The sequence below is a fragment of the Pituophis catenifer genome, unplaced genomic scaffold, assembly GCF_029215685.1.
Source record: "Pituophis catenifer annectens isolate HBS135680 unplaced genomic scaffold, rPitCat1.0.hap2 SCAF_4, whole genome shotgun sequence".
Classification (NCBI taxonomy): domain Eukaryota; kingdom Metazoa; phylum Chordata; class Lepidosauria; order Squamata; family Colubridae; genus Pituophis; species Pituophis catenifer.
This window is the reverse complement of record NW_027256884.1, coordinates 47,327,021-47,353,361: the sequence shown is the minus strand read 5'-3', so window position 1 is coordinate 47,353,361 and position 26,341 is coordinate 47,327,021. Positions and strand designations below refer to the sequence as shown.

General features: G+C 37.0%; 2 protein-coding genes across 6 annotated transcripts; both read right to left on the bottom strand.

The window, feature by feature from the left end:
- Positions 1-1,881: 1,881 nt before the first annotated feature.
- Positions 1,882-11,064, bottom strand: RAB9A (RAB9A, member RAS oncogene family). 5 transcript variants are annotated; one of them, XM_070943551.1, is made up of 5 exons: positions 10,907-11,064; positions 10,277-10,470; positions 5,950-5,982; positions 3,238-3,319; positions 1,882-3,032 (listed from the first exon to the last, which is right to left on the bottom strand). In XM_070943551.1, the coding sequence occupies exon 5, from the start codon at positions 2,996-2,998 to the stop codon at positions 2,393-2,395; it is 606 nt and encodes a 201-aa protein (XP_070799652.1). In that variant the 5' UTR covers positions 2,999-3,032; positions 3,238-3,319; positions 5,950-5,982; positions 10,277-10,470; positions 10,907-11,064; the 3' UTR covers positions 1,882-2,392. The 5 variants fall into 5 exon arrangements, 4 of the variants coding, with proteins under 4 accessions (XP_070799652.1, XP_070799654.1, XP_070799651.1 ...); XM_070943553.1 differs by lacking the exon at positions 3,238-3,319; XM_070943550.1 differs by lacking the exon at positions 10,277-10,470.
- A 3,439-nt stretch (positions 11,065-14,503) lies between these two features.
- TCEANC (transcription elongation factor A N-terminal and central domain containing) lies at positions 14,504-23,934 on the bottom strand. Its single transcript, XM_070943547.1, has 3 exons — positions 23,905-23,934; positions 21,326-22,242; positions 14,504-14,810 (listed from the first exon to the last, which is right to left on the bottom strand). The coding sequence occupies exons 2-3, from the start codon at positions 22,232-22,234 to the stop codon at positions 14,670-14,672; spliced, it is 1,050 nt and encodes a 349-aa protein (XP_070799648.1). The 5' UTR covers positions 22,235-22,242; positions 23,905-23,934; the 3' UTR covers positions 14,504-14,669.
- Positions 23,935-26,341: the final 2,407 nt, after the last annotated feature.

The following is a 26,341-nucleotide window of genomic DNA, read 5'->3' as shown; positions in this document are numbered from 1 at the left end:
ATATTAAAACATACACTTCTCATTGGGATGCCATCATAAGACAATAATTCTTTTTACCTTTACATACAGATAAGTCTAGGGAATATAGGTAATCCCCGGCTTACGAGCGTTCCCTTAGTTAATGTTTGAAATTATATAAGTGCCCTAGTGTTTGCAAACAAGTCCTGAAACTACAAATCTTGCAGCACCACAGTTCGTCCTTACGAACAACCACAGAAGCTCTGTAACATTCATTCTGAATGTCGCCAGCCAAAATGGAGCTGAGCTCCGTTCGGGCCTCATGCTCCCCACAATTGCTTTCCCCCCACCCAACCTGCCACACCATGTCACTTACCTTGTGAAGATCCAGGAGTCTCCAGCCTCTCAGCCATGTACCCCCCTCCCCGATGCTCTGTTTGGGTCTCCTCCAGTCCGTTGCAAGCTGAAATGGAGCTTCTGGGGGGCGGATCTGGCCCTCTGACGCTCTGTTTGGGCCTCCCCTGGCCCATTGCAGGCCGAAATGTATCCTGTGAGGGGCGGATCCGGCCTGCAACAGGCTGGCAGAGGCCCAAATGGAACTGCAGAGGGGCGCACACGGCTGAGAGGCTGGAGAGGAGATTGCTTGCTAGATCTTCATAAAGTAAGTGATCCAGGACAGCAGGTTGGGATGGGGGGGGGCGTAAGCAACTGTGGGGAGCATAAGGTATTTCAGTGGGCCAGGGAGGCCTTGGGTGGTCTTAGGCAGGTGGCCTGTTCCATTACTAGGCTCCCTATGGCCTTCCCCACCCTGAAAGACCTAATGTGCACTTAATGAGCCTTGCATTTTACTAGTGAATGTATGGACAAAAGAAGGGAGTGATCCCGTTAAGATATGAGATTCACTCCCATGAATTTTTGGGTTACAAATGGGTTACATTCATAACTCGAGGACTACCTGTACAATGGGGTGTTTTAAGAAAAAGGAAATATAACTGAATAAAATATAACTAGTTCTCATCTTAAGTCTAAAGTCTGTTCTTAAATTTATTGAATAATGTGGTGCAGTCCCCTAAAACTACGCCAATGTACATACTTGAGCATATTCTGCTTTTTACTAAAATAGTATCTAAACTGCAGGGGAATAGTAATACGTAGACTAGCATATGGTAACTATACAAACATACCAAAATAGAAATGTAAAGGTAGTATAATTGGAAATGGAATAGAGATGTTTGACTTGGAGCAGTGAACATTTCATCTACATGGTATTTGTAAACATGTGATTTGCAAGTTGTCTTGTTCTGAGTTAGCTCTACACTTGTATTAAGATTTCTGCCTTGTAAAAATATTTGTAACATACAGGTAGTTTTTGATTTACAATCATTAGTGTAACATATCTAAAGTTACAATGTCATTGAAAAAAGTGACATAGGACATTTTCACACTTGATGACCGTTGCAGTATCCCCATGGTCACATAATCAAAATTCAGACATCTGGCAACTGTATATATGACCTGATAGTCTCTGATCACCTTTTGCGACCTGACAAGTAAAGGCAATGGGGAAGTCACTTAACAACCATGGTACTAATTTAGCAACTGCAGTGATTCACTTAAGAACTGTGGCAAGAAAGGTAAAATGGGGCAAAACTCACTTCCTTAGCAACAGAAATTTTGGACTCAATTAGGATCATAAAGTTGAAGACTGTAATTTCACCCAAACTCAACAAATCTGTCTGGGATTTCATTCACAGATTTTCAATCAAAACTGAGTCAAGCTAATGTTGTAGTTTAAAAACCTGACAACTTATGTCAAGATTTAAGACATACTGCAATCATTTTTTTAAAAAACAAACCTAGTAATGTATTATCTATTGCCCAGTGTTGGGCAAAAAGAGCAGATAAAGACAAACACGCACAGGCTCCATATATGCATATTTATTATCGAACTTAAAATCTACAGGCAGCTCAGTGGCACTAGGCAAATAGCAAAAGCCCTTAAAATGTTTATATTAAATCAGATTTTAAAAAAACAGATTAAAGATGCTATCGTGAATAAGAATGTACTATCTACTAATATTGCTTTATGAAAAAGGTTTTAGTGAAGCAAACATGGATTAGTGACCTCAAAAATATACATTAGATATAAAATTTCTATTCGTCAACTGAGTCCCCAAGTAGTGCTTCTAGAACTTTCAAGTTTTAGTATATAATTTATTATTCAAACAACATTTAAATTAAATGAATTCTTGAGTTAATACCTTCCCCAAATGTCAGATACCATTTATTTAGCAATAGGTCACATAGAAGAGAATCTTCTGGCAGCACATAAAGCAGTAAAATATTACAGTTTAATATATTAGAGTGTCATCCAATGAATCATATGTTCTATTATTATTCCCAGTTAAGAATGATATTGAACCAAGCTAAATAGTCAACAGCATGATGAACTAGGTTTGGGCTTTCGGTGAAGATTTATCGTATCTGTTTGAATCAAGTGATCTGATCTATCATCAGTAGCAAGAACTCTTCGAACAGCTTCCTCAAAAGCTGCTGCAACATTAGTGGCATCTTTTGCACTCGTTTCAAAGTAAGGATGGTTGCCATTGTTTCTGCACCAGACCTGGGCTTCTTCTATAGAAACTTGCCTCTCGGTTATATCAACTTTATTACCCAGTATCACAAAAGGGAATGTTTCAGGCTCTTTCACATCTGCATAGTAAATGAATTCTTTTTTCCAGTTGCTCAGATTTTGGAAGCTTTGAGAATCATCTACACTGAAAGTGAGAAGGCAACAGTCAGAACCTCTGTAGAAGGGAGTCCTCAAGCTCCTAAACCGTTCCTGGCCTGCAGTGTCCCATATCTGCATTGTGACAAAGTGTCCATCCACTTCCAGATCTTTATTTAAGAATTCTACACCTATTGTATGGAATAATTGGGTATCAAATTTGTTAGTAACATATCTGTTCATAATTGAACTCTTTCCAACTCCTCCATCTCCTAAAAGGATTACTTTAAGGAGCGATGATTTTGTTGCCATTGTTTCAAGATTTGATCCTTTATGATCTCCAGATCTGCAAAATAAAACAAGACTCACATGTTGCAAACATTTCAACATAAATTCAACATGAAATATTAACTCTATATGCTAGTGAATCAATCAAAAATATTTTCTTTGTTCGTCAAAAAGAACAGAAGACTGATTTTAGTACAATTAGATATTGTATATTCCACAAATTAGGCAGAAATTCGTACAGTATTCTAATGGAAAATACTGACCTTTGGAGGATGAAGCTAAAATACTTTGGCCACCTAATGAGAAGAGACGACTCATTGGAAAAGACCCAGATGTTGGGAACGACTGAAGGCAAAAGGAAAAGGGGATGGCAGAGAATGAGATGGTGTCATTGACACAATGAGCATGAATGAAAACTCTGGGAGACAGTGGAGAACAGATGTGCTATGGTCCAAGGGGTCACCAAGAATCAGACATGATTTAGCAGCTGAACAACAGCAACAATTCTAATGGAGAGGACACTATAATGACACAAAATAAGCTTGGGTGGCAACACCTAGCCAACCTTGGCTGATCTTGAAAGAGTTCAACTTGATTAGGACTAGGATGGGAATAAAAAAACATTCCAGAAAACAATCACTAGGAGTCAAACTTGACTTGAAGGTTTTTTTAATCCTTTTAATAGCATTTTATTAATGATTCCATTCTGCTTTTGATTCCAAATCACCCTCCTCAATTGTTAAAGAGTTATTGCAATATGGCAATTTAGATTTTGTAGGCATATCCACTGCCAATGCTGCAGACAAGACAAAAGGGTGTGTGTGTGAGATGAAAAACTCCCAACTTCCCCATGATACGACTGGAACAATGCAAAGAAAAACAACAAGAAGAATCTAAGAGAGAATTTGGGGGAACTGTGTAAGTAGCATGTAAAAACAAGGGAAAAATACATTTCTTTATATATTTTTCTAATTGACTAAGTAGTACCAAATGTAAAGGTACAAACAAAAAACAAATAACTTTATTCCTTACTTTCTTCTATGATAGTATACTCCTACAATCTGACTATCATGTTTAAAAACATTTTCAGTAAAATACGGACAATAAGAATTATTCTCAATTTCAGGTCTTATATTAATAATAATTGTCTAGATCGGGCCCCAACCTGTGAGCTGCGGCCAATTTGCAACCGGGCCATGCATGCAGCCTCATTTGCACAACTGATGGGCGCTGGTGTTCAGAGCCCCACTTGAGCGAGCACCAGCACTCACAATTCAGATCACAATTCAGGGATCACAATTCAGGAATTTGACAACTGGTATACATTTATGATGATTCACAGTCACATAATCACAATTTGCAACCTTCACAGCTGGCTTCCAACAACCAAAGTCAACATGGAAGTCAACAGTAAGTCATAAGTCATGGCCATGTGATCTTGCACTTAATGACTGCAGCCATAACTAATTCCCTAAGTCAGATGTCACTTTACAACAGGGTGGATAAAAATCAATGATTTTTTTTAAAAAATAAAAAAAATCAGATTTTTTTGATTTAAATCGGATTTTTTTGATTTAAATTCAATTTTTTTGATTTTTATTGAATTTATTTTAATAAAAAACTTTTGGGGTAAAAATCTATCGTAGGATAGTTTTCTATTTAAGATACATAAATAATTTAGTTTATTCAGCATGAAATGGAGCTTAGTTATGTAGCACAAGACTGTATATTCTGCAACACTGGGACTATCGGTGAGTCAACAGCGGGTCAAAGGAGTAGCAGAGATGACAGTTGCTCTTTAAAAATTATGATTTAAATCAAGTTGATTTAAATCAAGTCTTTTTACTAGTGATTTAAATCATGATTTAAATCATGATTTAAATCGACTCTATTTAAATCAAATCCACCCTGCTTTACAACCACATTGCTCAGCATTTGTTACAATTTACAATCAGTAAGTGAGATTACTTGTTTCCCTCTGCAGTTTGTCATACATTGTTTTTATTTTAAATGAAATGTTCTCATGATTTAATTAGGGCATCTGTCGGAACCCTGACACATGACCTGGATGACTGAGAATCTCCATAGACTAAAGGTGCTTCAACAAAGTATTGAGTGAATAGTCTGAATACCATTCAGACTGAATGGCCAATATGATATTTGAGTTTTTTTCTTTTTAATAAATTTACAGACATTTCTAAAATTGTTTTCACTTTGTCATTATGGGGTACTGAGTGTAGATTAATGAGAAAAAAATGAATTTCAACAACTGTAAAATCAGGCTAGAGCATAACAAAATTTACAAAATTGACATTGCTTAGCACAATGTAAGCCGTCCTGAGTCTACGGAGAAGAGCGGCATATAAATCAAAATTAAAAAAAAAAAAAAAGTGAAAGGGGTCTGAATACTTTCTGAATGTACTATACCTTGGGGGAGTGCTGACTAAATATAACTGCAACTGAAATGCCTAATACTATTATGTATTAATGTAGTATATTTGGCATGTTTATATATTACACATATTTACTTTTGTTTTTGTAATTTTAATCTATTTTTATATTTATAATTGTTTTTATCTGCATGCATTATTACATAGTAAAATATGTGTAATTATTACTCTGCCACTCAGTTACCTCGAAGTTTGAGATGTGTGGCATATAAATTTAATAAATATATTTGTTACTTCGAACTTACTGCATTTGTAGTTGTCTTCTCAATTTTGGATTTTTTTTCTAAACCTGAATATCACAACATAAATACTGGAAAACAGTCTATTTTAAAACCACTTTCCAACATGCATTACATCTGTCACATCTAGATTAATATCTAATCTTCCTTTGCTACTTCTCTTTATCTGGATGTGCATATAATAAGATGATTATATTTACATTTTTGTCACATTTATCATTTAAATTTATTTATCATTTAAATTTAAGTATTATTACTATATGAAACATTTGATCAAAATAGTTACCTTTACTGTTCAGTGTAAATCATAATTAAATACCTGCCAAAAAAAGAGAGATATTGTATTACTATTGAAAACATACTGCCAGGTACGCATTTTAAAACTAATATACTTTGTTTTATTATGAAATGGAATATACTTAATATGTTCCAAAGGAAGTTATAATCAAATTATACAACATTACATAAGCATTTATTAAATTTCACCACTTTCAACTTGTTTTCAGTGAAATGAAACCTTTGCATACCCATTTTTTAAAAATTAAATTGAATTCTTATGTATTTTTACTATACACTAGTAAGTGAGAGGGAGGAGGAAACAACATTTAGAATTTAAACTTCATATGAATATTTTATATTAAATTACGCTTTGCGTCATTCCATGTCAAGTAGACAGGCGAACAGAATTGCTTACAGACAAAGTTAATTACTGCTCTGTATGCACATTGTTTCTTCAACGATGATACACGGTGAATTTTCTTCTTGTTGTTTTTTTCCTTAATGTCTGCAAACCCATGGCTGATACCTTGCCTGGTATTGGGAATGCCCCCCTAGATGATGGAGTTGCCAATTTTGCTAAATTGGCAAGTGGCTTAATCATCACTAACCAATGCAAGGTAATTAATATACCACAGTTTGTTTTTTTGTTTTTTTTAATTTGATTTATATGCCGCCCTTCTCCGGAGACTCAGGGCGGCTTACAATGCGCTAAGCAATAGCCTTCATTCTTTTGTATATTTATACAAAGTCATCTTATTGCCCCCACAACTGGGTCCTCCATTTACCTACCTTAGAAAGGATGGAAGGCTGAGTCAACCTTGAGCCTTGGCGAGATTCGAACCTGCAGTAATTGCAGGCAGCTGTTCTTAATAACAGGGTGCTTTAGACCACTGTACTACCAAGGCCCTTAAGAGTATCATATACTGAAAGCATGATCAGCATAATAAATTTAGCTGAACTGTGAAATTTTACACCTCTAGCTCATTTATATGTCAAACAGTCTGGTGGTAAAGATAATCTTTTTTAACAAAGCATCCATGTATGTAAATTATGAATGTCTTTGGGCCTTAATTCTGACCAAAATAGGCCTGATCCAAAAGTGAAGTATGGTGAGTTTTGTAGCAGAAATGACGTTCTTTCCAAAGACATAAAAACAAATTAAAAACTACAACATGGAGATATTTGCAACCAAAAAAGGGTGAAAATTTGCATAAACCAGTAATATCATATATTTATGTACGTGTGCCTTTGCAGCTAGTTGGTTGCAAAGACTCTTACTGCAAATCCTGGATGGGCTGGAACCACTGGTCCAGTTATGTCCTAAATCGAAGCATAAGGACTCAAAACAGGCAACACGTTTATTTCATGAAATGTTTCATATACCTTGCTGATCCATAACAAGAGGCAAAATTATATTATGCTTCAAACTCTGCACAGGAACTTAAACCAGGATGTGTGCTAATTCACAAAGTTTTAGCTCTCTGATAAGTTTCAATGGGCTGCAGTCCCTGCACAAATTGGTTACATTGTGTCACCTAGAGCATGGTACATCAAGGGTGGCACCTCTAGCTAGCCACACCCCAACATCTGCCTCGCCTTGTGGTGGCAGCTGTGGCAACCCATCCAACAAGACCCCGCATGTCCCCCAGTCCACTTCTTCCGGCACCGCATGACACCGTACCAGAGCAGGAAGCCGAGTGATGTGCTGATGCCGTGACCGCAAGGCGAGCTGGGGGGGTTGAGCTGCCCGGTGAGGCAGGTGTCGGGGAATGGATGGCTTGGCTCTGGGGGCCCTGAGGTAAGCTGGTGTGGAGCACGTGGGATAGCTCTACCTCCCCTGCCTCACAGCTACAGCACCAGCACTTCGCTCAGCGTCCTGCTCTGGTGCCACGCCACAAGAAGTGAGCCAGCAGTCACATGGGCTCTTGCTGCACATGGCTGTTGGTGTGCTGCCATGAGGCAGTTGTTGGGGCATGGATGGCCTAGCTGTGGGGGCCCTGAGGTAAGCCGGTGTGCAGGTGGGGCAGCTCCATCCCCCTCGCCTCAACTCACCTTGTGTTGGCAGCACCGTGAGCAACCAAACGGAATGGGCAGGCAGCCGGTAGTGCAAACACTTAAGTCAGGGTTATTTTGGGGGTAGGGCCTATATTGGGTGCACAGGCAGAAAACATGCTAGGGCTTATTTCTTGGGATAGGTCTTATTTTTGGGGAAACATGGTATATTGGCCATTGTATCACAATGATTACAGGAAATATTAACATATTTATAAAAATTAGCCCGGGGGAGGGGGGATAAAGTGCATACTTTCAGATATATTATATTACAATTCCCAACAATCTCTTGCCATTAACTAATCAAATGTAAGGGTACTATGTTGCTAGTTCTGGAGTAGATTGTTTTATCCTACATTTAATCATATCTAGTGAAATAGTGAATAATGTTAATATTTTTAATTTTTATATTCCACATTACTTTCAGAATTCTCAACTATTGAATTCAATTATGAATAGTTTTACTATTTAAACAATATGTTATCCCCACTGAGATTTTATATAGCTGTAATCCTATGAAAAATGTCTTAGAAGTGATGCTTTAAATCACGGGTGTCAAACTTGGATCACGTCACATGACAGCATGTTATGTATTGTGATATTTTTTGCCTTTGCAGAGCTGGGGTGGGCATGACCTGCGAGTGATGCATCCGGCCCACGGGCCGCCAGTTTGACACCCCTGCTTTAAACTATACTCATGACTTAATATAAGTCTAGCTGATATGCGTATTTGAAAGCAGGTTGGATAAAAATCAATGATTTTTTTAAAAAAATAAAAAAAAATGGATTTTTTTTATTTGAATCGGATTTTTTTATTTAAATCAGATTTTTTTGATTTTTATTGAATTTATTTTAATAAAAAACTTTTGGGTTAAAAATCTATCGTAAGATAGTTTTCTGTTTAAGATACATAAATAATTTAGTTTATTCAGCATGAAATGGAGCTTAGTTATGTAGCACAAGGCTGTATATTCTGCAACACTGGGACTATCGATGAGTCAACAGCGGGTCAAAGGAGTAGCAGAGATGACAGTTGCTCTTTAAAAATTATGATTTAAATCAAGTCTTTTTACTAGTGATTTAAATCATGATTTAAATCGACTCAATTTAAATCAAATCCACCGTTTAAAAGTCTTGAAAAAAAGGCCATAGTTATTTGAGTCTTATTCAAATAAACCTATAGAAATAATCATACAAAAACTCACCACATACTTGATGCTATTTAAAACTGCAATTTTCCAGTAATCTAGATAGTAGAGGCCACAGATCACTAATATCCAGCAATTGTCTTTTTCCATTATGAAGAAACAATTGTGTACAAACATGTTAGAATTTTGAAATGATTGTGTGAACTGTAATAAAGCTGAACTATGATAAGTCCTATAAGCACTGGAACAATTTGCCAGGGCTGTTGACCATATATCTCCTTAAAAAATAAACCCAGTATCTTCACTGTGCCACTAATAAATATGGAACTTTTGGAAACAGTTCACTGAAACAATATAATAAAATCATAACTATATGTCAAAACATAGGTCATAGTATATATGAAATATTTAATAATGAGCACATTATGATGTGTCAATGAATTCAAACAGATTTAATTCACTTTTACTTAGTGTTTTAAATTGAACTTAGAATATTTAGAATTTAGAATAATTTAGAATTCAAAGCTAAATATTCCGATCAATACTATGAAGAGCAACTTGAGTAGTTGGGTATAATATAGCATAACAAATTCATTACATCCAACTGAGAACTATAAAAATGCAAGATTTACAGAGCAAAAGTACATACTATGTGTCCTCTTTTGAGTGGATCTATATAGTCTATGGGCTTGGGGTAAAAAAACCCTGTATCACTGTATCTTTAATTACAGTCTTCATGGGTTTGGTTTTGTTGAAAACAAAAGTCAGGGTAGTTCTTTACTCTTTGAGTTTATAATTAAAAATTGCTTCTATTCTCCTTTTAAAATATTGTAAATACAGTAAATACAGTTTACAATTTTTTATCTTGCTAAAGAATTTTTTTTTTTTTTAAATCTGATTGTTTTCATAATCAGCTAAAAAGGTTATTTTGCTCTCTTACCCACCTAGACACAGCTCATGTCACCTAGGCCAGTTTTTACACTTAACTGCACAAATAGGAGGAAATAATACTTCTTTAAACTCAATTTAATCAAAATAAAAACAGGCAGAGCAGCAAACTAAGTAGCTTGATTATCTCTTTGGGGAGGGGGGGCACGGATTTTCCACATGAAAAATGCAACAAAGAGGACATACATAAGTTGTTGAACCGTCCTGACAGTCGAGTGATTTTAATCAGTTTGGCTTATTTGCCCCAGGGATAACTTGGTCATGCGCCAACCGAGAAGTACAGAAGGGAAGCAATTTCCCAACAAAACCGCCGTCTCCTTCTGATCACGGGACTTTTAATCATGCCACTGGAAGGGCATCTTAGAAGGACAACTTTCTCCCTGTAAGTTAAAAAAAGGGAGAGGGGTAATTGTGCGGGATAAGATACTGCTACCTGCCCCCGAAGGCTTTGTTTCCTCAAGTTTCACGCTAGGAAACCCTACAGCCAGGACCATTTGCAAGAGGCTCTGCAGCCCCCAACTGCCGAGGCGGGCATTTTTCGAGTGTCCATACAAGCAACGTTGTCTTTAGCACCTCCCTCTTGCACCAAGGAGCGACCAAGAGCCACTCTCAATCGGACCCTCAGAAAACCTTTCCTAAAGAACCGATGGGAGACGAGGGAAACATCGCTAATGCCTCCTCCCCATCTACTGTAAGCGGCCATGAAAAGCGCAAGCCGACGCCCGGAGTCCTCAGGGCCAGGAACCGCACCCCGGAAGAACTGGGTTCTTTCTTGAGCCCATCCATGGTAAAAGGCCAGAGATGGGGCGCGCTCACCTGTCAAGAAAGCGGAGAGCCGAAAATTGGCCCGGAGCACTTGCGGCCACCGCAACAGAGAGGAAGGGAGAGAGCTTGAGAGGGAAATAACATGGCCGGGGCTGCGCTATGAGGGCGGAATCTGGCCCTCACGTGATATCAGACGAGGACAGCCTCGCCTCCCCGATTCTCGGCCCAACTGAGCGGAAGGGAGGCTGTTGCTAGGCTACGAGACCTCGTCTCCCCTAGACTCGCGGTTCTAATTGGAGATTGTCTGCCCCGTCCCGCCTCTACGTGTGTCCGTTCGGCTTCCTGGGCCCCTGGAAAACAGCGAAGCTACTACAGTTCGTTCCTGTTTGAAAATTTCGCTGAAGAACAAGTTAGTTAGTCTTCCTCCAACTCTTTTGTTTTCTGCAGGTCTAGTCTATAAAGTATTTTCTTGGGTTCTGACATTTTATGCCTTTGAATTATGCTACTTGGACAAGATTATTAAGAACCAGGCCATCAATATGCTTGATGAAATAGATCCAAAGTAATCACTGGAAGCCTTAATAATGAAACTAAACTTTACAAAAATGAACGCATAATTGTTTTTCCAAGGAGATCCTAATGTTAGTAAATAAATTCATTGAAATGCAATAAAAAGAGACCTGCAGGATATAAGGTATCTAGTTGCTATCACTATGGATTTATAAAACAATATTTAGTGAAATGAGGCAAATCTCTTCGGAAAAATACCACTTTTCCATTGCAACTTGTAGTGTGAAGTCATTGGGCAAATTTCAGCTATGTATGAAGTAGCCCTGTTCTCTATCCTTAGTACTGAAGAAGACAGAGCACAAAGGTTTGGTCTAGCACACGAACTGTGCTGAATGTTCCATCAAAATGGTTATCAATAAAATACCTAATCATCCACATTTTCAAGAGATGTGTTTTGCCTCACATGCTTATGGAACAATATAGATTTTTTTAAAAAGCCATTTGTAATGCACACTAAACTGAGTTTGTTGTGATGTTAAGAGATATATTACTTGGAGATGTAAACTTACACTATTATACACAATCAATGCTGTGTCGTTTATTTACAGCCATAATAATTTGCAGCAAATGACAAGACTATATGATTGAACAAAGAGGATGAATCTGAAATGTACCTAAGACCAATATACTTGATAAGAAAAATGCAGTGAACAATTAATAGTCTAAAAATTAAAGCAAGTAGATAAATACCTCTACCTTAGCAGAATGCTTACAAATGCTGGGGGAGTGGCAGCAGATGCTGGAACAAAGATAACAAGTAGTTTGAATGAAGTGTGTGTCAAAAATAAAATGACCAGATATATAAGACAGTGAGTACTGGTTATATCAGGAAAGTCATAAGATCAATGTAGTGTGTGATAAGAAAATATGGGTCAAGAATGAATGGGTGCTGCATGAATATACTGTATATTGAATACAAAATTGAACAATAATACAAAATAAGAACATAAAGGCAATTTGGTCACATCAGTGGTGGGTTGCTACTGGTTTGCCCTGGTTCGGGCGAACTGGTAGCAGCGGTGGTGGGAGGCTCCGCCCACCCACCCGGACGTCATCATACACTCTGCGCATGCACAGAAGCTTCTGTGCATGCACAGAAGCGGCATGCAAGCGAGTGAACCAGTAGCAAAGGTAAGTGAAACCCACCACAGGTCACATGGGAAAAATGAAGGAGGAATTAATCATAAATATGTAACTAGTTAAGAGTAAAGGAAGATTGAGGAAGTTGTGAATAGATGGGTTGATGGGATTCTTCAGAAAGAGTAATGTTTTAAGAACAAAATGTAATGAAGAAATAGAAGTATAAATATTGATATTGAACTAAATTCAGTTTTTATTATTTCAAACTGGATAGACAGTTTGGTCTAATGATTAAAGCACAGGGCTAGAAAGCAAGAGACTGAGTTCAAGTTCTGCCTTTGGCTGTGGAAGCCACCTGGATGACCTTGGGCCAGTCACTCTCAATCCAACTCTTCTCACAGGGTTGGTGTGGGGAAAATAGGAGGAAGAAAGTGTGTTTAAGATGTTCGCCACTTTGTGTTATTTGTAAAAATAATAAAGATGGGAAATAAATAATATTGAATTTTTTTCCCTTATTTTGTTTGGCTTGTTATTTTTCATTTCTTTTCTGAACTTTACATAATGTTATCTCAGAAGAGATTAGTATGATGGGTATACATGCATATATGCACATTTTTGGATTAGGCAATAAACTGTATAACACAAATACCTAAGTCATAATAAATGCTTTAGTCTTTAAGGTGCTTCAATAGTTTATTAATCTTCCAGAAATAAAAAACTATAATTTTAATGAATATTGGCTTTATTTAATTTATCAACTATTTTTTAAAAAAATATCTTTTTTTAGTATTTAGTAACTACCCTGTTTCCCCCAAAATAAGACATTCCCTGATAATAAGCCCAATCGGGCTTTTGAGTGCATGGCAATAAGGCCAAGCACTTATTTTAGGGTTCAAAAAAATATAAGACAGGGTCTTATTTTCGTGGAAACACGGTAGTTACATTGGCAGGATTAAAATACATTAGTGTAAAAGCTTAGAACAAAAGATGAATCCAATAAGGAACACCCAGAACCACCATACTGAGTAAATCTAGAAATCAAACAATAAATCTGTATTAATTATAAAGTTTGATGGTTTAGAATAAAATTGATCTAATCCATCATTCTCCACAAAAACCACAGCACTGAAGACTACTGTGTGACTGACTAGAAACTTGGCAGGTAGCTATTGTCAGCAAATTTAGTGTAAGAAATAATAAAACACTGCTTAATACAGCTGGCATCTGGCTGCTCTAGGAAAAGGTACTTCCTTAGTCCTCTGGACTCAAGTCTTTAAAAAATTAAGAAACTTGCACATTCAATTAGTTCAGGAAACTAATAGGTAGTCAATAAAGCTGTTTTAATATTAGTATGATATACGTTGAGCTATATTATCATAAAATACATTTATTATTTGCCCTCAGCGGTGTGATGCTAGTTCGCCTCCTCGTGGTGCACCCTGGATAGCATGGTAGTGAACCAAACGACTAGCAACAATTGGCAGCCAAACTACATTGAAGAATTGGCTGTTAATGACAGTTGGCAGCCAGACATCTTTTGTAAAACTCCTGGCTCTCTATATACATGGCAATGGATAAACAACTATAAGTCCATGTATTTGCCATACACTAAATAAATAAATTTGCCCTCAACTTGAACTGAAATCATACAGATCAACTATGCACATTTCAAAAAACTACACTGCCTTCATATCAAGGACATTGTGTGTGTGTGTGAAAGAGAGGGAGTGAGGGAAGGCAGGAGGGAGAGAGATCTTTATTATCAAGGACACCTCATGACGTCTCTTGGGTCCTCTCATGAGAACTACCAAAGATCAAAGAATTTCAAGAATAATAGTCAGGAAACTTCATTCCTAGAGATTTAACAACTACAATTTAAGTCTTCAGATGAATGTAAAAAGTTACTAGCTTAATAATGCTTTTAAAATATCCTATTATCTGTAAGTTGCATGATATTGATACTATAGTAATGCTGATTTGTTATTACGAACTGGCCTGAGTAATACTCTGCTTTCTAAACAATTTCCAACATTTTATAATCATTTGTTCAATAATTCACATCCACATTTTATTACAGTACAAAACCATTTAAGCATTTTCACTACTTCCACATTCAAATATTTGCTCTGGGTTACCTTCATATTTTATATTTACTTCTAAGTAATCATAAACAGATCCATCTGCTATGGTACCACTGCTCTCCACATTTATTACAAATCACATAAGTCATCATTTGTTCATCTGGATTTGTATTCTGCACCCAACCAGGAAGGAAAAGGGCTCCCCTTGCAATGACAGTAATAGTTGTTGATTTCATACTGGCGGGCTCCTCATGTATGGTCCAGATTAGAAAAAACACAGGACAAGTGTTTTCTCGGGATGAGAGAGCAGCAAACAAAAGGCTACAATCTCTTTTATTAGGTACCAAAATACAGCGTCATCAGAAGGCGTTATTATGACTACACATCTCATATTACGTACAAGAGATGGGAAAACAATAGTAATGATGCAAAGCGGAACTTTAACTCTGGCTTTTTACAATTCTCAGATATTATTAGGCGAGAGGCCCATCTCCGTTATCTGCTTCTCAGGAATGTGATTCTCAGGAAGGAGATAAGAGATATTTTTACTTTGTATCCCAGGATGTTTATACAAGGAGATATCTTTACTTTTGCAGGCACATCCTATGTTAAAAACAATGAGAGAATGAATAGGGCCCTTCATATAGTATCCATGTGAACCCGCTTTTCATTGTCTGGTTATTTCGGTGCTAAGCTCCATACAAGTGTCCAACCAGTTAAACTGGTTTAAACATGTTTTATGGCCACCGCATTCCCACATTTCCTCTGTTTTTGTTTTTTGCAACTAGGTTCAGCTGTATTGTTATTATGATGTTCTCTTTATGCCTGGGAAACATGTCTATCATCATAGCAAACAAAGCAGGAATATATTGAATACATACAAAAATAAGCAAAGCAATAAGAAAGGCATACAAATGGTTATACATGTTATTTTAGTTAGTTTCTTAAGTCATAGGGAGATTGTCTCCTTTATTCCCCTGATCCCATTACCACATATGAATCTAACTCAGAATCTGTAAGTTCTTCCATAGGGCAGGGACCAAGTTGATCAAGAAGATGTTCTGTCAAAGCTAGTTCCTTCTCAACTTGAATCTCTTTTACCGCTCTGATAGATAATTGTCTAATGATTGGTATCACACATGGGATGAACGTTAAACCAGCTATTGCGCATATGAACAAAAATATCATTTGCTTAATCCATCCGGATCCAGGCACCCAAGAAAACCACATGTCAGGAGTTTGTAACCTCTGAGTTATCTTGGAAGCCCTATCTTGCAAGTCCCGAGCACCTCCTCTGACCACACCTGATTTGTTCCTCCAGTTCCAGAAGGGCTTTGGTTTCACTTTTCAGGACGTCCTTCCTATTGGAGGGAATAAAACCTTTGCACATTTGCAGAAGGGAGGGGAGACATAGGATGCAGCAACAAAGCAAAACAAGCAGTACAATTATAGGTACAATATTTGGCATAACTGATTTCAACCAAGAACCATCCGGGAGCCATGACCAAAGAGCAGTCCAGGTGTCAATGGCGCCAGATCCATTGGATGATAAGGGATTGTTTTTTGATCAAGTTTTCCATATGTTCTATGGTGTGAGTGATGTTATACTGATAATCAGATACATAGGTACAACAACGTGAATGTATAAGGGCACAATCGCCTCCTTTAGCTAAGGCATATCGGTTTTGTAAAACTACCTCTCTGATTTCAGCCAGTTCTTTATTCATCAGCTTCAGCACCTTGATAGTCTCGTTGAACATATATACTGTCCAGTTATTTAATAAATGAAGATCCCGATAGTTCATTGCCACCCAAGATTGGGCAAGATGCCTCTGGATATCTGAGTTTTTAATGAGCCACCTGGTGTCAGTGGTGGGTGTGGTTTAGCAAATAGGAGTAGTGGAGTTTGTCCGATTAGCAGCTATTTGAATGTCTTTTACTGTCCCATCATGATTGAATGTAGAGGCTGCTGACATGAAGGATCATGAGATGTAGGGGCAATAGATGCAAGATCGTGACTTAATTCCAGAATCCATGATATATAGTCTCTTTTATGTAATTGTTACAGAGGCCCATTGTCCTTATCCACTCCCCCCTCAGCTGGAAATGTCAATATGGGAACCTTAGGTGGTGGAGTAGACTTAGGTAGAAAGTAAGGACCTTGTGCATAGACAATGCGTTTGTGGCAGGAGCGTTCTTACATGGTCACTTGAGAGTCCCAAAGCTAACAATGTCCAAGGCCATAAACAAATCATAGTCACTTATACGTGTGAAACAAAATTACTAGCAAAATCAAAAAAACAATTCTGCTAACATTAGTATGTGTAAGAAAGTGTTAAAATGTATATGTACAATGTGAAGGTAGTTTCCTCCTGATGAATCTTCCGCTGTGCGCAGGGGACCAACTTCCGGTGTAGTTCTGCAAAGCTGATGGTCACCACCTTGCGTTAAGAGTCTGTTGCCGGGAGGACTCAGCAAGATGTTTTTTCTCTTAAATCTCAACACCAGGGGTTTCTCCTTCTTTTTGTTGTAAATGATATGGTCTTACGTGTCTTTTGGGGATCCAAATGATGCAATCGTTATGCTGGACAGCAGCGTATCCATGGCCCCAGGTAATAAGGTCAGCAGGTCCTCTCCATGCAGGATCAGGTTGTTGGTGGAAATAGACCTTTGGTTTTAGGATAGCTAATGGATAAGCAGAAAAATGACGGGTCGCAGCCGATGTGGGAGGCTGTCCAGTCAGGTTAAGGAAGTTCAAAGTACATAAGCAAAGATTGAGTTTGTTTTGCATGGCTGGGAGGCCGAGGCATTTTTCCTCTTTCAATTTTATAAGCCAAATTTGTGTGTGATGGACCACTTGTTACAAAAGTCTGCAAAGGCAGTACTGGTGTACACAGGTCTATTGTCAGTTTTAAGTTCAATTGGGCGTCCCATCGATGCAGAAGTCCGAATACAATGATTTATTACATGTTTGGTTGCTTCCTCCCTTTTTGGGAATGCCAATAATAAATCCTGAATAAGTATCCAAGGAAACATGCAAATATTTCCATGGGGCAAAGGATGGGTACTGAGTTACATCCATTTGCCAAATTTCACAAGCTTTTAGTCCTCTAGGGTAACACCCATAGGGATAGAATGAGCTTGTTGACTACAGGTAGGACATTGTTGTATGATGGCAGTCACTTCAGCTGCCATGAAACCAAATTGTTTCGCTAATGCTTTTTATTTTGATGAAAATAGGCATGACTGTCCCATGGTGTGATGGAAGATATAACCATGAGCGCAGTTGCAGCTTTGTCATTTCCCTCTTCCAATCTCTGTCTCCGCTACCCACAATATCTATAACCTTCCAATAAACAAATCTCCTTATAACACTAAACATTCAAGTCCTTCTCTCACTGCCATTCTGACTTCCAAGCCAGCCCGTCTGTGCAAACCAACTTTCTCTTAAACAATTCAACTCCTTCTCTGCACCAATATCTGATTGTCCTTCTAAATCTCCTTGTAAACTAGCATACTTCCAAAAGTCAACTTTCTGCTTTCCTTCACTAACTCTCTCTTACATTCCCTATAACACTGGGTTCTTTGCATACCAGTCTTTATTCAAAATAGCACAATTATCTATTCACAGCCTACAATATCCAGTCAATCCTAAAAATTTCCTCAACTCTTCAGGTGTTACTTCTTTCATTAATTAAATGTCCTAAGTATTTTATCTCTCTGTCTACATATTGTAATTTCTAACTCATCTCTGTGATAATTCCTAAAAATGGCAGCAGTTTTTGCTGCTGACAAACAAAAAAAAAAAACAAATAAACAACAGACAAACAAAGAACAAACATGCCATTTGTTAAGTATGCAAAATGCATGTAGACATAAAAACAATAAGGAGTATTTTGAGTCAATGCTCTGAAATAGAATTGGGTATGAAAGTATTTAAAACGTCAAAAATTTCCAGAAGGAAAAAGAAGGTATTTCATTCTGAGCCAAGACAGTGCTTTGCAAAGGCAGGTATCAGATATCACCCTTCACCCCCGCCTTTCTCTGGCTCGTTCTTTGAGAGAAAAAAAATGGTTAAAAGTACATAGTAGCCCCCCCCCTCTTTCGTGCCTCTTATCTCCCAGGGAAAAAAAGGAGGGGGTGAGGGAAAGGAAAACTTTTTTTAAAACAGACCAAGCCTCCCTTCTCCTCGGAGGGCAGGGAGAGAAAAGAAAAAAGGTGCTTATACACAAAATTACATTTCATTTCATGCAATCCAATACACACCCATTCACATCTGTACTGCAATCAGACCTTTTGTATAATACATCCTTCATGCGAATCAGTCATTCAAATTATTTCAATGAACTAGTTTATTCCCAAAACAGTGAAAAAATTCAGGCAACAGTCATAATCACAAAAGGTGATATGGGCCCATAACCATTGCCCGGTTTTCCACAGTTTCAAGTTCAAACCCAGTCAATTTTTTGCTGGCCAGCCAAGCATATCAATTCCACACACTATCATTATAGATGTACATCAACAAAATATTTTTAAACAGAAATCACTTCAAGTTGATTAGTTCAAATTATCTGAGTCTTCCCATTTAGACAGGCTCTAATTTTATTTCCTGCTAAACCCCGGGTGGGAAGAACAATAAACAATTTATTTATTTATTTATTTATTTTTTCAGCCTGAGAAACATATTGAGAGTCAGAGATCAAATTAAAAGCTTGTTGAGAAAAAGTGTGAAAGCTAAGATAGTCGCAGACAATTAGTGTAAGATTCTTTCCAGACGTCGTCATGAGTATCCTTGTAAGCAATGGCTCCTCTGGAGAAAATCATTAAGCAAGTAAACCTAGGATCTTTAGGCAAATGATATGAAATACAGTTTACATAGTCAGTTAGAGCACACTGAAAAGATGAATCATTCCGAAGACAAAAGTAAAAGTCAGATTTTGAGATAGAAAGAATAATATTTATTAGATCAGTTCCATTTCTTCAACAGTCTGGATTACGTCCCAAGGTTATAATTTCAGCAATAGCTTAAATAAAGGGTAAAACATTTTTAGATGGTAATGAGACAAATAAAGCAATGTACTTTTTACTGTTCTAAAACAGAATTAAATCTCCTGGCTTTTTTCTTTTAGTCAATAACTCAAATAATGGACTAAGTAAATGCATAGGTAAAGAGAAATATGAGCAGTCCCAATTAATAGTACCCAGTAATTGTTGCAAATTTAACTTTGGGTAACTTTAAAAGCCGGAGCAGAAAGAGATTGCACATACAGATAAGGAGCTGTATTTTCTCTGGGGCAATGTGCAATTCATTTACACATAAATCATTTTGTATTTTCAAAAAGCCAATTAGGTTGTATTTTTTGTGCTCCAATTAAAATGTCATCTATACGATGATAACCAGGGTTTTGAGGGCTAGATGTTACAGACATGCCCCCACTTTTTGGATTTTTACACTTTTCCTTGAGGTTTTGCTGTGAGATGATAAAGCAATTACTAACAAATTAGTTTTATACGATGTTCCTATATCCTGACACACCAGAAGAAACTTGCAAAGTTGCAGCCGGCAGACACACAGAAAGCATTTCAGCAATTTATTCTATCCATCCCCCTTTTTTTGTCTAACTGTTTCTTTAAATTCTGCTTAGTGGGGGTGTAACTGACTCCTTCAGAATGAGCTGATGTTTAATTTCATGCCGTGCGTCTGCGTGGGTGATTTAACGTGAGAGCAATCTCTCAACAAAGTCTGAAAAGGAACTATTAACAGTGTCCTGAAGGCTTTTTTATTTATTTATTTTTAATGTATCATAAAACACTCTATAACTAATCTCCAGAGTGCAAAAAATTTTTTCAGGGCTGGGGAGGTTTGTGGAGGCATGTTCCCATCTGCTTCCACATATTCACTTTTAAAGAGCCCTTTTATTGCCAAAAGTATTTTAGAAGGTAAATCAAATTCTTTTCATGGGCAGGACTTTCCCGTTATCTTTTTAAAACAATAATTGAGGACTTGGCCAATTCTCTAAGTTTGTGGAGGTACGTAACCTGGGAGAACTAGAGAATTCTGCCCCCATACTCACGATTTATGGGAGGGTGCTTCGTTCGCAGACGACCGGCCCTGGTTTGCAGAGGCTCTTCCAGCCGAATGAGTATGAGGGTGCCAAGAGACGTGCTCGATCCATGAATCACGTCGGGGTCACCAGATGTTGATTTCATACTGGCGGGCTCCTCATGTATGGTCCAGATTAGAAAAAACACAGGACAAGTGTTTTCTCGGGATGAGAGAGCAGCAAACAAAAGGCTACAATCTCTTTTATTAGGTACCAAAATACAGCGTCATCAGAAGGCGTTATTATGACTACACATCTCATATTACGTACAAGAGATGGGAAAACAATAGTAATGATGCAAAGCGGAACTTTAACTCTGGCTTTTTACAATTCTCAGATATTATTAGGCGAGAGGCCCATCTCCGTTATCTGCTTCTCAGGAATGTGATTCTCAGGAAGGAGATAAGAGATATTTTTACTTTGTATCCCAGGATGTTTATACAAGGAGATATCTTTACTTTTGCAGGCACATCCTATGTTAAAAACAATGAGAGAATGAATAGGGCCCTTCATATAGTATCCATGTGAACCCGCTTTTCATTGTCTGGTTATTTCGGTGCTAAGCTCCATACAAGTGTCCAACCAGTTAAACTGGTTTAAACATGTTTTATGGCCACCGCATTCCCACAAATAGTGCAATCATATTTTTCACAGCGCTTACATTTTATTTTGCTTGTATGTGTACCACTGATATTTTGGGGGAGCTGATGTTCCAGAACAGATGACTCTGTAAATGAAGTCCTGAGCTCTTTCAGTTCATCATGTGCCATTTCCATCACAGACATATCAGCAAATGTTTTGGGATTAAGAGCCCCTGAAAGCAAGTTAGTCTTTAAATGAAAATTTTTAGGATTTTTCAGGTTTAAAACTTTGCTCCTGATACAGTTTTTGTATTTTCTATTATTTTTTACATACATTGCAAAAATGTGCTGTTCAATTTCTTCTGCTAGTTTGTGATGCTTTTCATTTTGTTCATTGCTTGTTGAAGAATCATGCAAAGCTTTGTTAAGAAGTTCTACGCATTTAGACCTTAGAGATGTAATGGGATCCTCAGATGGGTTTATTTTGCTATCCAAGCATGAGACTCTCAGATGTTCTGATTGAATTGCATAATCCTCTTGCACATTACTTCTAACAGCTTTTGAACTCTTTTCTGATGGCAGGCAATTGTTGGAACTGACAGAATCTACTTTTTCAAGCTGACCTTTTTCACAGAAGTTTCTATTCTTCAAGACTATCTGATCATTCTTAAAAGATACTTCCATATTACTGAGTCCTGGTTTAATATGCATTGATTGGTATTTTTTATAAAGTGTTTTCCATTTTGACAATAAATGCTTAGATTTGTTTTTCAGTACTACAGAAGGACAGTTCTTGAGGATTTGGAAAACAGCTTTGGCAATATCAGTCTCTTGGAGATTATTTATAGTCATATCAACAGTTTCAAGATATTCAAGATGACTGCCAATATCTTGGTAATTTTTTTTATGCAGTAGATTCTCTATACAACCAGCTGTAATCATGATAATGCTTCTGTTAGACATTGCAAATTCTGAAATAAAAGTAGCAAAAGCATTTTTTAAACTACAGTGCACCATATAATTTTGCATGGAGAGTAAAGTATGGTATAACAAGACAACTGGTTCAAACAATTCTTCATATTTGAATATTTACCTCTCCCTGCCCCCCTCCCCCCCTCTCCCTCTGTCTCTGTGTGTGTATATATAAATGTATTTTTTCTTTTTCTGGTTACTTTCCCAAGACAAATCTGGTTCATTTTCCTTTTGTTTTTTGCAGGTTTTTCTGATAATGGGCAAAGTGCCTTTATATAATTTGTTCCAACGTTCTGTTGGGCTGGAAATAATGAAAAGGAAATTTAAAGTTCCTAATATTGGACCACAAATATTTGTGTATAAACATTTATTTACACTTTACAGTTTTCCTTCAAGTTTTACTATAAAACAGATTATTTTTTTATTTTTTAAAGCAGCTGTTATTTAATATTTTTGAACAATCAATAGTTGGGAACAATTTAGTTGTGAGATAGGGAGAGCTTGGATTTCACTTGGTAGGGTTGTACCAAATATATACCAGTACAATATGGAAAATATTAGAATTTTCTATTTTTTCCCTTGGGTTTGGCCAGTTGTTTTTTCTTTATACCTATACTAAGCATATCTGAACAGTTACACTGCAGGTTATTTGCATTTCTCATCATCAGAATTTTGGGAGGCATAAAATGAGGCTCTTCTCTAATACAGAGCACTCTGAGTTTTTTTCACAACTTCTTGAATGATTAGACTCTTCTTCTTTTATACCACACATGAAAATATGGCAAAACTTACATATCCCTCTAAAACAGTGTTTCTCAACCTTAGCCATTTTAAGACGTATGGACTTCAACTATAAGAATATCTGGGAGAATTTTGGAAGTTGAAGTCCACACATCTTCAAATGGCTAAATTTGAGAAGTATGCTCTAAAATATGGCTTTCCTAATCACTATTTAATGAATAAGCCACAAGTAGTTGGTTTTTAGCTAAGCCTAGATTTGTAACGTGATGCCTCAAACTAGCAAACCAAAAAGTGTATCACATATTGCATGAATGCGGCTCATCCTCACTACACAAAACAGCCTTCAGCTTTGAGCTACAATTCCCATCACTTTCAGTGAACATTGCTCATGGTAGTTAGAAATGATGGAAATTTTAGTTAATGATGTTTGGGAGTGGCAGCTTATAATTATCCTTAACGTTTAGCATGAACTTACAAAACGAGGAAAATATGAAACGGAAAAAATTCTACTATACAGAGTGCAACTTCTATACAGGTTTGAGCCCGAAACACATTAGGAGAGACAGAAGATGCAGATACAAGGGGTACCAACAGAAATGGTTTTTCTAAATTAAGTATTGCCAAAAAGAAAAAAAAAGAAAATCCACCTGATGCGATTTCCATAGAGTTTACACGAGCTCTTCGTTTGAAAACGCTGCTGCTATTGCAGCTAATATCCACATTTTTGTCATATGGCTTAAGGTTTATCTGGCTAAACTACATAATAGTATCCTGCTAAGTATACAAATAGTTTATTTTTAAAAGATTTCCCCGAAGCGAAGTAACAAGATAGGGCGCCCTCCTGTGGTGTCACCCAAGGTTCAGGGGGCGCTTTCTTCCCCACCCAAGACGAACCCCACCAGGCATTGGTTCTTTCTCACCTGAGACTCCCAACAAGTCCGGTGCAGGGGTTCCGCCCTTCCAGCCTCCCTTCAGAAAACGTAAAATGCGCGCGCCTCTATACCCTCATTGCGAACGAGCGGCTTCTCTCTCTGGCTCAGCCCTAACTGCAGCGCCCTCTGGAGGTGCGGACAAGCTGTCGCAATTCCAAGAGAGTACAGCCAATGCTGAGAAGTATGGGAGTTGAAGTTTTTATATTTGGAGACTGAGGAAGGCTATATTGTATGGTACGCTATTTGTGATTTCTTCGAGGTTGCGGTATTTGTGGGATTCTAGCAGCGCAAAGTAAATATTCAGAAATAATTCAAATTAATTTTGGTGCTGCTTAGTTCCATTGACTGTTAAAGACGTGTTCACCTGGAACACACTCTACATTGTCTACAATGAAGTTGCCAACTGCATTTTAGCCTTATGCAAATTCATCTGTTATGATCAATTGGATTCTTGTAAATGAATGTAAATCCACAAAACTGAATTAGTAAACATTGGGTCTAAGAAGTCTAATTTATAATTTATTTTTCCAGTTAACTAGACACAAGAACAGTTTTTTCCTGAATGCCATCACTCTGCTAAACAAATAATTCCCTCAACACTGTCAAACTATTTACTAAGTCTGCACTACTATTAATCTTCTCATCATTCCCATCACCTATCTCTTCCCACTTATGACTGTATGACTGTAACCTTGTTGCTGGTATCCTTACGATTTATATTGATATTGTTTCCTGATTGCTTATTTGTAACCTATGACTATCATTAAGTGTTGTACCTTATGATTCTTGATGAACATATCTTTTATTTTATGTACACTGAGAGCATATGCACCAAGACAAATTCCTTGTGTGTCCAATCGCACTTGGCCAAGAAAAATTCTATTTTATTCTATTCTAGAAATATTAAAATGTTTACCATCATATACTGGACTTGAAAAGGAAATATACCCTATCATTCAGCCTCCCAAAAAGAGGTTTACATTAAAAATACAAATTTACTAAAGAAAGAAAAATAAAATACTTGCTACCCTTTATATACATGAGAACACACTGAAGTCAATCGGTATGTGTATTTGGCAGTATATTCAAGATAATTTAATGGAATTGCGGCTAAGAAACAATTCATAGGCTTCAAGGCATATTAAAGGGTTTACAAGATGTACATACAACATTTGGCTCAATATAAAAATAATATGCAACATAAAATAAATTTAAAAGTACAGTATTTGCTGTTTTAGTAAACTATTGTTTTCCTCCCCAGAAGTTTGCTTTGGCATCTTTATTTCTATTTCAGTTTAAGAAACTCTTTATCTCTGGCTTATTCTGAAGAACACTTTGCACAGTATTTTTTAGTTATTCATACATGCTTATTCATACATATTCATACATACACATACATTCATAATTATTCATAAATTTTGTTATGGCTTATATTGCTGCCTTTGCATTTTGTCTTCACTTTCTGCTGCCTTCTGCTAGTGCAGGTTTCATATAACCTTCAGTTTTAATTTCCATTGGGGTAAATGGATCTTCAACATGCTTTAGGTATTATATGTAACATAGTGAAGCCCTTTGTATAAATATCACTTTAATGATATATTTTTTAACTCTTTAAATATCATTTTAGTTGAGCAGCTTCTTTTTAACTACATGAATAGGTCTATGTAATTTTTCTCAGCAACAACACATGAACTTCCAAGATTTTTTTTATAACTTCTCCAATCTGCTGGCTACCCTATACACTCACATCTATGGTAGGTCTCCAGAATTTATACCCAGTTTCAACTGCTACTTTTAGTGGCAGTAGTAGTGGACTGAACTAAGTAGTTTCAGTCTTTCCGTGGAGTTGATTTTGTGGTCTGGACTACCTAGTGGGGCTTTCAACAATCTATCTTCAAAACCTGTCAACTTATAGAAAAAAGTCTGATGCACTGCCTGTATTTCTTTATGTGCCAAATCACCTCTTCTGAATTTTTTTAAAAAACACATAATCCTTATTAGATACTCATTTAAAGGCATACATGGCAACATTTTATTTTCAACTGAACTATTCTAGTGCCTCATTTTTCACAGAACAAAATAAATATGGCTTGTTTCATATAGCCAATATTTCAATTTCAATTTCAAATTCATTTTGATGATCTTTTGATATCTCTTCTTTCTATACCGAATTATAAGAGAAGGATGATCGAGCTAAAACCTACTAATGATCACAAGAGGGTAGCATTGGATATATTTTGCAACTACTACCTTGATCCAAAAACAAACTCCTTCCCTAATATGTATTAGTAAAGTCAGATATGTATGTAAAATGTGAAAAAATATAAACAATAGCAAAGAACATTGGAATGGGATATTTTACTTATTTATCAAATTCGTACGGCTAATCAATTCATAAGAAGTAATCTGGGCAGCATACAACAAT